Source organism: Sapajus apella, unplaced genomic scaffold (genome assembly GCF_009761245.1).
Source record: "Sapajus apella isolate SASKATOON/1434 unplaced genomic scaffold, GSC_monkey_1.0 scaffold13, whole genome shotgun sequence".
Taxonomy (NCBI): domain Eukaryota; kingdom Metazoa; phylum Chordata; class Mammalia; order Primates; family Cebidae; genus Sapajus; species Sapajus apella.
In genome coordinates, this window is record NW_022436953.1 from 20288172 (window position 1) to 20300655 (window position 12484).

General features: G+C 41.3%; 1 protein-coding gene across 6 annotated transcripts in view; it reads right to left on the bottom strand.

Moving 5' to 3' along the window:
* The window catches only part of SHTN1 (shootin 1), a 124887-nt gene extending 118040 nt beyond the window's left edge, over positions 1–6847 (bottom strand). For 4 of the 6 annotated variants that reach the window (XM_032281770.1, XM_032281765.1, XM_032281768.1 and 1 more), the window contains exon 1: positions 6246–6847. In XM_032281770.1, the coding sequence (XP_032137661.1) occupies positions 6246–6303 (58 nt within the window). In that variant the 5' untranslated portion in view covers positions 6304–6847. The remainder of the gene's footprint in view (positions 1–6245) is intronic. The other 2 variants (XM_032281766.1, XM_032281767.1) reach the window with 2 other exon arrangements.
* Positions 6848–12484: the final 5637 nt, after the last annotated feature.

Here is a 12484-nt window from a genome sequence, read left to right on the forward strand (position 1 = left end):
ATTGTTCTGCATGGCAGATTTGTCTTTCTTCCCATGTATTTATTTAATCATTTATTTATATCAGTATCAACAATTATAATCCAATATTCCGTTGTTCAGAGTTCCCTCTTTGGACATTGGAAGTTCCTTCCATTGGCTCTTATGTCTCTCTGACAGACAGCAGTTTCCCTCTTACCTACTGTTTCACTGTCCAGGGTTTCAGCTACCCATGGTCAACAATGGTATGAAAATAAATGACTACAGTACAATAAGATATTTTGAGAGAAACCACATTCACATAACTCTTACTATAGTATATTATTATAATTGTTCTATGTTGTTATGAGTTATTATTAATATCTTGTGCCTAATATATAAATTAAACTTTATCACAGGTATGTATGTATGCACAGGAAAAAATTTTGTATATACAGGGTTTGTTATTATCCATGATTATAGGCACCCAGTGCAGGTGTTGAAACATAGCTTCCGTGGATAAGCAGGGACTACTGTATCTCCATCAATGTGGGCTTATTAGTTGGCACACTTCCATAGTTTCCAATACTACAAGATGCTCTAGGCACATCTTGTATATTTCCTTCCCCTTTCCTAAAATTAGCCATTTCTCCTAAGAACTCTGTTCATTTTATTAGAGAATAACATTAGAAGCCAAATTCTGAGCTCTAAATGTGCTCATTAATACTAATGCATCCAGGCTCTCTCAGCTGACAGAGCAAGAAAATATATGTATATACCAACCAAAATATATATCTATAAATATTTCTATGTGTAAGTGTAACCATCCATATCTGTATTAAGCTAAACAAGTTCATACTGATGTCTCCAACTCTAATCCATTACCAAGAGCATTTTTTTTTTAGAGCGAGAGCTGGGGTCTCACTATGTTTCCCAGGCTGGCCTGAAACTCCTGGGCTCAAGGTATCTTCCTACCTCAGCCTCCCAAAGTGCTGGGATTATAGGTGTGAGCCAACACAACCAGCCTGGAAGCATTATTTGTAATAGCAAAAACAAAGATAGATAGGCATGTCCATCCAGGGGACGTTAAATACATTGTGATAGATCTGTACATTGGAACATTAATCAATTTTTAATGATTCAACTCTACATGTACTAATACCAAAAATTACATATTATATATATGCACATAAAAACACAATTTCTGGAAGGAAAGAATACGAAAGGTTAACAGTGGATAACTTCGGGAAATGAAAGTGAAAACAAATGGTTGCCTTGTTTTGAAGTGCAAACTTGGTTTTACATCAGTATTTTTCAAAGTGTGGTACAGGGGCTAGCTACATCTGAATCACCAGGTACTTATCAACAATGCGTTTTCCTTCTAAAGGTAGTGAACGGTTGCTGAAGGACAGCAGTTGGGCAACCCCTCATGAGATGGACATGCAGAATGGACTAAGGAACTATGTATCCTAGTCAGACATTTTGAGTAACATTATGAGAAATGAAAATGGGGTCACAGCATGCATTGTCAATGTGGTGATATCCTCAAGGAGACAAGAGAAAAGATCTTGGATATTACAATGGCTCATGGTCCTTCAAAGGGTCACAGTGCATAAAACGTCTAAAAAGTTTCCTTAGGAGAGTGATAATAAAGATTGAGAAACAATGGATCAGACAGAACAGGTAATTGTACTTTTCACTTTACACCTTGTTTTCTATAAGTATGTGTCTATTTTTACATTTATTTAAAAAAATGATTCATGGCCAGGTAGCGTGGCTCATGCCTATAATCCTAGCACTTTGGGAGACCGCGGTGGGCAGATCACCTGAGGTTGGGAATTCAAGACCAGCCTGACCAACATGGCAAAACCCTGTCTAGACTAAAAATACAAAATTAGCCAGGTGTGGTGGTGCATGTCTATAATCCCAGTTACTGGGGAGGCTGAGGCAAGAGAGTCGCTTGAACCTGGAAGGCCAAGGTTGCAGTGAGCCAAGATTGCACCAATCCAGCCGGGGCAACAAAAGCGAAATTCCATCTCAAAAATAAATAAATAAATAAAATAAAAGTGATTCACATATATAATGGAAGTATTAGGTAATAGTGAAATTCTGACTAGGAGACATAGCTCCTTAGCCCATGCTGTATGTCCATCTCATGGCGGGGGAGGGGTGAGGCTGCCCAACTGCTGTCCTTCAGCAACCTTTCACTAATACTAGGAGAAAAATGCATCGTTGATAAGTATCTGGTGTTTCAGATGTAGCTGGCCCCTGTACCACACTTTGAAAAATACTGATGTAAAACCAAGTTTGCACTTGAAAACAAGGCAACCATTTAACTCCCAACAGCTTTCTACTGGCTGATCTCATATGCGTCCAAGATTGTCAATGATTCCGTTTTTCCAGACCGATATGGTCATTGTGATAGGCAATAGTTTCATACTGTTTTGTCAAATAATGCTCTAGTTACTTCCTGGCCTAGAAGCCAAGGGAATACTGGATGTATCTTTTAATTACTAACTTGCTGTAAGAATAAGCTTGACTAGATTTCCATCTGAATCTTAAGTATCATCTCAATAATCTTAAGGAAAACAATACTAACTCTAAAGATAAAAGGAGATTTAAAATTGCTTTAAAGCCAATTACTTCCCCATAGAAAATCCATTTTAAATACTGTTAGCCCCAGAATTGCCCATTACTTCGGTGGTGGTGGTGGTGGTTGTTTTGGTCTTATGTTAGTATATCCTTATTATTAAAAGCCATCTCTCTTCAAAATTTCATCCACTTGAAAGTGACATGGCACTACTATACTGAACAGTTTAGCGGACATGTGTTGTATGTGTCTGCCCAGCCTGCGTCCTCCTGGTAGTGGCACCCCATTCTGTTTTGGACAACTATACCAATCTTTGCAAAGGCTGCCAATTAACGTATCCTGCCCTCCCGTAGCCAAGGTATTTGAATACATGAGATTGGCCAAACTAGGCCAGTCAGATGCTCTTCCTGGAATTCACATGCCTAGCACCATCTCCAAACCAGGAACTCCTCACCAGCAAGGGCAAGGTCTTATTCAGCTCTATCTCTCTGATGCCTAGCACAGTGCCTGGCTATGAATATTCAATGCATGTGGGCTGAATGAATTACACAGAAAATCATGCACCTTAAACAAATGCTGAACTAAGTCTATCATTTTCCCACTGAATTCCGGAGGGGGGGCAAATTGTATGATGTTTTGAAAGGGAAATATCCACTTTAGTAGCTAGGAAATATGCCTCGGAAATAGTATCCAAAGTTGCCATTTCTCCGTGCATTAAATATGTCAATCAGTCCAATAAAATAAAGCCCCAAAAAAGACAAAAGGAGAATTACCTCATTACCTCAACATCTGCTTGAACATAAGCAATCACACACTGGCTAATTTTTTTTAAAGGGACATAATATAACTTTCTAGAAAGACATAATATAGCTAATTATACCATTCACTAGGAGGGAACATAAAATGTTTTGAAGTAATTCAGAAGTGGGTGTGATTTATAAGACATAGAGCTTAGGGAATGGTAAGTATAAATTAGAGATTGTTCATATTATGACAGACTCCGTCATTACATTTCACAACTTTTGTCAAAAGCAACCTTATTCACCACACCACTAAAGGCTTCACATTAGGGAAGGCTGCTGTCAGCTTTGTGGTTTAGATTAGACAGGAATCTTGTTTCTGAACACTCTCCTGGAGAATTGGTTCAAATTTTAGACTTAAAACTCACTAAGGCAGGGGAAATGAAGAGAGATTGTTTCATGGGTACAAACATACAGTTAGACACAAGGAATAAGTTTGAACACTTGACAGCAAAGTAGGGTGACTACAGTTAACAAAGATGTAGTGTATATTTCCAAAGAGCTAGAAGAGAGGACTTGAAATGTTCCCAACTCATAGAAATGATAAATACTGGAGGGTAATGGATACCCTAAATACCCTGACTTGATCATTATGCATTCCAAGCATGTAACAAAATATCCCATGTATTCTATAAATATGTACAAGTATCATGTATCAGTTTAAAAAAACTAAGGAAGGACCCATATGATGAAACCTAAGTGGCCAATGAGCACGTAAAAAGGTTTCAAATCTCACTAATAACCAGAGCGATGCAAATTTTAAAAGGTACCATTTTGCCCATCAGATTAGCAAAAATCAAAAACTTGTCAGGCTATCAAATTAATAAAGATGCTATTAGACAGTGTTGACCAGTGTAGGGGGAAATGGTTACTGCTGAAGGATATATTTGAACTGGTATAATCATTTTTGGGGGTACTTGTGTAATGTCTATCAAAACTATATGTCCATGCTCTCTAATCCAAAAATTCCATTTCTAAGAATCTATCCTATAAAAAATTAATTGTACATTTATTCATATGATTATTTGATTAGTAACTGTCTTCTCTTCTGCACAATTAATTTGGTAACAAGGTCTGTCTAGTTCACAATTTACACCCCATATTACCTTTGATATGCACTTAATCAAGGAAATAGATCCTCTAAAAATACCAATGCCATGGATTTGTTTTCCAGTACAATGCAACAGGAGAAAGAACTAGAAATTTAGAAATTCTTTTTCTTGGGCCTCAAACCCAACACAGGAATGGAGAATGTGTTCTGAAATCAAATATAAACAATTTTCAGATTATCTACATTGTTAAGCTACCCTTGAATTACATACAAAATGAAAAGATAAATTTTTTATTATCATTACTTGAAAACTGACCATCCATAAGAAGATATGATACTCACTGACAGATATTACCTATAACAAAAGCTCCACAAATCTAGAATATGAATCAAGTTTTAATGTTATGGGTTGGGGGGAAGGTGTTATTAAATATAAAATACCAGTAGAATCCGGTCCCTCACTAAAATACCTGAGAAATTTCAGATAAAGGAATTCTGTCCACCCACTAAATTCACTGATGCTTGTGACTCTATGACCTCAGGCTAATCTAGGATGCCAGGTGAAGGTGCTGGGAAGGCCAAAGAGACTAACATTTATCCAGCACTTTCTAGATGCTGGATATTACAGAGGAATGTTATGTCCATTTCAGAGGTTAAATAATTTCCCCCAAGGTAACACGGTAAACAGTAATGTTGACATTTGTTTGCCAGTGTGGCTTCAGAGGAATCCAGGTTCGCGTCCCAACGGTGTTTGTGGTTTTAAGGAAGAACAGGTAAGAGTACTGGAGAAGACCTCAGGAAGTTCTCCAGTTTCGCCCTCGCCTTTAGTCAGGTCAGCCTTGATGAACCAGAAGACAAGTTCACAGAGCTGATGAACTGGACCAAGAGAGTGAAAGAACTAGAACTAAACACCAGGTTTTGCCGCAGAGCGGCTTCCATTACACGGTCATGTCAGCAAGTCATTCAGAAAAGTACACGTTCCTACACAGTTTTGCTTCCTTTAAATCTGTATGGTTTCTCACTTTCTTGACCCACATTCGCAGACCACCCTTTGGTCAGGGTAATAATAATTGTTTCAATGTGTTAGGTTAACATTTGGTGGTTGATCTGGTTTGGTTCAGAAGTGTGGTAACTGATGAAAAAAAAAAAAAGATTGACTGAAGCAGCTTTTTATTAAAGAATAATCCCCAGTTACCAAGCAGTACAGAAATGTGTACGCATGGCCTGGCTCTCCCGCGCCCAGCGCCAACCCAGTTAATTCTGGACGCCCAACACTGGCAGCATGTTGACCTTGCTGACTAATAAACTGCTAAAATTGAGAAGTGATAAAAACAAAAATTATGGCCTGAAAATTCCAGCTGGGTAAGGAAAGAGGAACTAGACCGAACCCAAAGAAAGAGCTGGGAAGGGTGTGAAATAGTGCTACAGGCCACTCGGCGCCAACAAATGTGTAAGGGTGGGGCCAAGCTAGCTGAGCCGCCCAAAGCTGCCAAAATACCCTGCCCCACCCGCTTCTTCCACAAGGAGGGTGGCACTGTGCAACCTCGTCCGTGCTGAATCCTCGTCCCTTCCCCCAGGCCCCATCGCCAGCAAAACGCTACTGGCGGGCAGCGCGTCTCACGCTGCGGGGCCTGACTCGCCCGGACACTCCGCGTTATCCTCGGCCTGGGGCTTTCCCAGGCGCGCGGGCCACGGAGGACGCTTCTCCGCGCGTGACGAAGCTACCGCGTTGACCACTACGGCCGCCACGTCTCCCGCGCGGCTTCCACCTGCCCTGGCCCCAGCGCCCTGGAGCCGTCCCCGCCCACGGGCCCCCGCTGCCCACACCTGGCGCCCGCGTGCCGCCTACCTTGCTCCTTCAGACTGGTGATGAGCTGCAGCTGCTTCTCCTCATCCGAGCTGTTCATTTTGGCGGGTGGGGCCGGGAATAAAAGGGAAAGAGGGAGCGGCGAGGGGCACAAGGGAGGAGGGGGAAGAAAAAGCAAGATGCCGGTGGCGTGCGGCTCCACTACCCGGAAGTTGGATCCGCTCCCGCTCCTCCTCCTCCTGGCGCGGAGCGCGTGAGTGAGATCATCCCCACGCACCTACTCGGCGGCTGCGGCCGCTTCACCTGCGGGCGGGGCGGGGCGGGCCCGGCAGCCCTGGGCAGGGAGTGGAGAGGCGGGGGCGGGGCGGCAGCCGCGATCCCAGCCTGTGGCGGCTGGCGCCGCAGGACGCGCTGGTGGGAGGGCTGCGGCCCTGCGTGGGGTCGCCTCTGACTCGCTCCGCACCCGTTTCTCCGCCTCCACCCGCGGGCTCAAGGACGCACGTTCAAAGAAAACGGGCCGTGGGTTCGTAGCGTGTGTGGGAGCTCCACTTTGGACGCTGCCCGGGGGTCGCTCCCCACGAACCGCAGATGTGGACCCGGACGCAATGGGCTATGGACGCCTAGGCTGCTTCTCCAATTCTCCTGCGGTGGACTCGAGGGCGGGGTTGCAAAACCTAGCTGCCCGCAGGGACAGGCCCAGGGTCGTACACTTGGCACCTTGAAAAGCAGACAAGGACCGAAACAGGCCGCCCAGCTACTTAAATGACCATGCCGTGAGTGAAGGAGGGCCCTGGCTAGCTTTCCCCCATCGCACCAGGTTTGCCAGGTGGTCAGAACGCGGACCCTGCCGCACGTGGATGGTGGGGCCTGGAGGCCCCTTGCATATCATCTGGTTGGTGGCGGCATGACCTTCCCTTTAGAGAGGGTGCCACTGCGTTGAATGCCAAAGGTCACGCAGCCCCCGGGCAGCAGAGGCTGGCAGTTAAGCCAAGCATTTGTCCCACTTCACTGCCCTCTGAACTATGTGAACTCATGTCTGGGTTAGACCATGCCCAGCAGAGAAGTGGCAGGCCTGCATTGTTTCAAAGGCGCCTCTCCCCAACCCCTAGTTGCTGGCTAACCTTTGGTCAAGTCTCCTGCATCTTTGAACTTCATCTGAAGAATGGGAAGAATAGTGATACTTACTCTCCAGGAAGAGTTGTAAGGATTTAATAGAGGAAGATTAACAAAACACCAAGTCTGGAATTTATAATGCAGTAGTTTTGTTTTTTTTAAGATTACGGGTCTGTGAGAAAGGGGCTGTGGTTGCTAACTATAAGCTGAAGGATGCAGTTCTTTTACACTCATCATTAAGCGTAAGAAATAAGTCCAAACTGCATCAGACTTACCGCACAGCTTGGTTTTTCTCACTACCTTTAAGCTCTTAGTTTGGGTACACCATCAGCACCGTGCTGCTCCTTCCTCAATTGCTGTTTTATGGAAGTGCCCAGCTCCATTTATTGTGTTCGTTTCTTTCTCCCTGATAGTTATAGAGCGAGGTTGAGATATAGGTAAATCCTGTAACTAGTGTCTTTCTGATACTCATTACTACACGCTAACTCAAATTTTGAAAAAAAAAAATGGTAGCACTGCTTTCTCTTTCTCTAAAATTGGCAATATAGTATGTTAGCACCGGCGGTTTAGGGGTAGAATGATTTAAAAGGGCAGCATAGTATTTTTTAATACAGTGAATTAAAATGTTTAAACTTTAAAAATAATTTTGATATGGGATTTTATTATTCAGCATTTTTCGTAGATTTGCATAATTCAAGATAGTTGCAGATAGCTGCCATGAAGATCCCCAGGAGATAATGAAAGGGTCTTTGCCCTAGTATTACATCTTAGTTCTCAGAATTGAAAGAAGGCCCAGGAAACTTGAGACGATTCATACTCAACTACATGAAAATATGAGTATGTGCTGCCACCAGGTATTTTATGGAAAGATAATTCCCTTCCAGGAAAAAAAAAAAAAAAAAAGTCTGAGAGATTTGGGTGAAAAATAATGGACAGTTAGCTTTTGTCCAGCAGTCAGGAAACCTGTTAAACCTGACGAGTCATTCTGACTCATTCTCTCACACTCTACCAAATATAAGCAGAGTGCCCATTAAATATTTGGCTTAGTTCACAAATTCCATTTTATTTAAAAGGCTGATTTGTCTACTCCAATTATGTGGTAGTTAGATAGTATTTCTGGAATTTAAGAATGAGTTAATTATCAAATCTATAATCAAACTAAGTGTTTTGGTTCCACACTAAACCTGCAGCCTTTTGCAATGAATCCTACTTATCCTCCTTAAAACTAGAAAAGGCTCCTGAGCCGAGATCCTGCCACTGCACTGCAGCCTGAGTGACAGAGCAGGACTCCACCTCAAAAAAAAAAAAAGGCTCCTGAAATACAATATTGAATTCACTTGAGGGCATGGTATGAATTATTAGGATGGCTAATAGAGTCCTTTTTGGGATTCAGATCTCCCATTACACTATGGTTTATTTATATGATATGAATATTGATGGAAAGGATAGAAATTAGTTTTTGTTCTGTTTAATAATATGCATAGAGATTTATGTTGCAGGCATCACTTTGGAGTTATTATTGACCTCCAAATAACATGTCATTTAAAATCCTTAAAAATGTGTGTGTTTGCACACACATACACACACACACACATATACAAGTATGTATGTAGAGAGAAATGAGAGACTTTTAAAAAATGAATTGGAAGGCTATGTACCAAACTCAGGATAATGGCTGCCTCTAGGAATAGAAAGTAGGGGAACAGGACCAAGGTGTGGGGGCTGGAGTGTGAAAGTACAGTGGTCAAGAAGGGTTTTCTCTTTAATCTTTAATTTTTCAGATAATTAAAGTAAAATCATGTATGTCATCTTTTGAGGTGTACAGATAAATAAGACTGAAATACAATGGGGGAAAAAAGGCTCACTCTCTCTGATCCACTAATTCTATATTAGGGAATCTATACTAAAAGGCTTATGTACAGAGCTACTTAAGGTAATGTTAATTGTGATATGAAAATGGCAACACTGGAATATTATTTGGCAATAAAAAGAAAGTATTGATCTATGGTACAACACAGATGAAATTTGAAAACATTATACTCAGTGAAAAGTAGATAAGCAAAGCCCAGGTATTATGTGATTGCATTTGCATAAAATGATCACAACAGGCAAATCCATAGAGGCAGAAAGTTGATTAGTGAGTAACTACTGAGGCAGGGTGAAAGTAGGGGAGGGCTGGGAGAAAATAAGGAGTGGCTGCTGGTAGGTGAGTGGTTAATTGTTGGGGTAATAAAAATTTTCTAAAATAAATTGTAATGGTTGCACAATTCTCTGAATATACTCAAAACTAGAATTATACATTTTAAGTGTACTCTTTAAATGGGAGGGTTTTATGGCATGTGAATTATAGCTCAATAAATCTGTTATTTTAAAAAACAGATTTTTTTTTCTTTCCCATTTATTTATTTTATTGCATTTTAGGTTTTGGGGTACATGTGAAGAACATGCAAAATTGTTGCATAGGAACACACGTGGCAGTGTGATTCGCTGTCTTCCTCCCCATCACCTACATCTGGCATTTCTCCCCTTGCTATCTCTCCCCAGCTTCCCACCCCCCACCATCCCTCCCCTATTTCCCCCCAACTGACCCCAGTGTGTAGTGCTCCCCTCCCTGTGTCCATGTGTTCTCATTGTTCAACACCCGCCTATGAGTGAGAACATGCGGTGTTTGATCTTCTGCTCTTCTGTCAGTTTGCTGAGAATCATGGTTTCCAGGTTCATCCATGTCCCTACAAAGGACCCAAACTCATCGTTTTTGATGGCTGCATAATATTCCATGGTGTATATGTGCCACATTTTCCCTATCCAGTCTATCGTCGATGGGCATTTGGGTTGGTTCCAGGTCTTTGCTATTGTAAACAGTGCTGCAATGAACATTCGTGTACACGTGTCCTTATAGTAGAACGATTTGTAATCCTTTGGATATATACCCAGTAATGGGATTGCTGGGTCAAATGGAATTTCTATTTCTAGGTCCTTGAGGAATCGCCACACTGTCTTCCACAATGGTTGAACTAATTTACACTCCCACCAACAGTGCAAAAGTGTTCCTATTTCTCCGCATCCTCTCCAGCATCTGTTGTCTCCAGATTTTTTAATGATCGCCATTCTAACTGGCGTGAGATGGTATCTCAATGTAGTTTTGATTTGCATTTCTCTGATGACCAGTGATGATGAGCATTTTTTCATATGTTTGTTGGCCTCACGTATGTCTTCTTTTGAGAAGTGTCTGTTCATATCCTTTGCCCACTTTTGAATGGGCTTGTTAGTTTTTTTCTTGTAAATCTGCTTTAGTTCTTTGTAAATTTTGGATATCAGCCCTTTGTCAGATGGGTAAACTGCAAAAATTTTTTCCCAATCTGTTGGTTGCCGATTCACTCTAATGATTGTTTCTTTTGCTGTGCAGAAGCTGTGGAGTTTGATTAGGTCCCATTTGTCTATTTTGGCTTTTGTTTGGCGTTTTGGTCATGAAGTCCTTGCCTACACCTACGTCCTGAATGGTTTTGCCTAGATTTTCTTCTAGGGTTTTTATGGTGTTAGGTCTTATGTTTAAGTCTTTAATCCATCTGGAGTTAATTTTAGTGTAAGGTGTCAGGAAGGGGTCCAGTTTCTGCTTTCTGCACATGGCTAGCCAGCTTTCCCAACACCATTTATTGAACAGGGAATCCTTTCCCCATTGCTTGTTTTTGTTTGGTTTGTCAAAGATCAGATGGTTATAGAAAGGTTGTGTTGCCTCCGAGACCTCTGTTCTGTTCCATTGGTCTATATCTCTGTTTTGGTACCAGTACCATGCTGTAAAAAACAGATTTTTAAGGGGAAGAAAATTTTTACCTTAATATACCACTTAGGTAAGTTTATTAAATACATAAATCTCTTCTACAAATATTCTTAATGTTCAAGTATTTGTATATGTGTTTGTTCTACTTTTTAGTAAACATTACTTCATTATGCTTTAGCTTATACCAGCCTAATCTGTATATTTATTCCATGTCATTCCTTTATATCAATGAATATACTTAGCCATTCTCAAATTCTTAGATATTTGAGTCATTACTAGAATTTGTATTTATAAATAATGTAACACTAATGCAAGGACCATGCAGAGGCATATCATAGTTGAACTGCTAAAAACTAAAGATAATATTCAGGTCTTAGAAGCAGCCAAAGAAAAATACATATTACATACAGGAAAACAACAATAAAAGTGACAGCAATACAAGAGCAGTGGTTCATGTCTAATCCCAGTATTTTGGGAGGTCGTGGTAGGAGGATTCCTTGACACTAGGAGTTCAGGACCAGCCTGGCAACAAAGCCTTGTCTCTACACACACAAAAAAATGTTTTTAATTAGCCAGGCATGGCGATACATGCCTGTAGTCCCAGCTACTCAGGAGGCTGAGGTAGGAGGATCACTTGAGTCCAGGAGTTAAAGGCGATAGTGAGTTATGATCGCCCCAATGCCCTCCAGCCTAAGGGACAGAACAAGACCCTGTCTCTAAAAAAAAAAAAGAAAAAGAAAAAGTGACAGCACACTTACTATTTATGCTGTAATCATTAAAAAAGTATATGTAGGCTGGGCACAGTGGCTCACGCCTGTAATTGCAGCACTTTGGGAGCCTGAGGCAGGCAGATCACCTGAAGTCAGGAGTTTAAGCCCAGCCTGACCAACATGAAGAAACCTCATCTCTACTAAAAATACAAAATTAGCCAGGAATGGTAGCACATGCCTGTAATCCCAGCTGCTCTGGAGGTTGAAGCAGGAGAATTGCTTGAACCTGGGAGGCAGAGGTTTTGGTGAGCCAAGATCATGCCACTGCACTCCAGCCTAGGCAACAAGAGCAAAACTCCGTCTCAAAAAAAAAAATTATAAAAAAGTTTACACTCAACAATGTAAAATTCACAACATCCAGCATCCAAACAAAAATTACAGTTAAAAAGCAGAAAAATATGACCCATAATAAGGAGAAAAATCAGCCAATAGAAACAGATCCAGAAATGACAGAGACGATGGAATTAGCAGACAAGGACCTTATAAGCACTATTATAAGTCTTAGAAAGATGAATGACCAAAGGTGTGTCAAAGATATAAAGGGAAACATGAACCTGATAAGGAGAAAAATAGGAGTTACAAAAAAGGACTTGAGTAACTATAGAAGATAACAAATACAA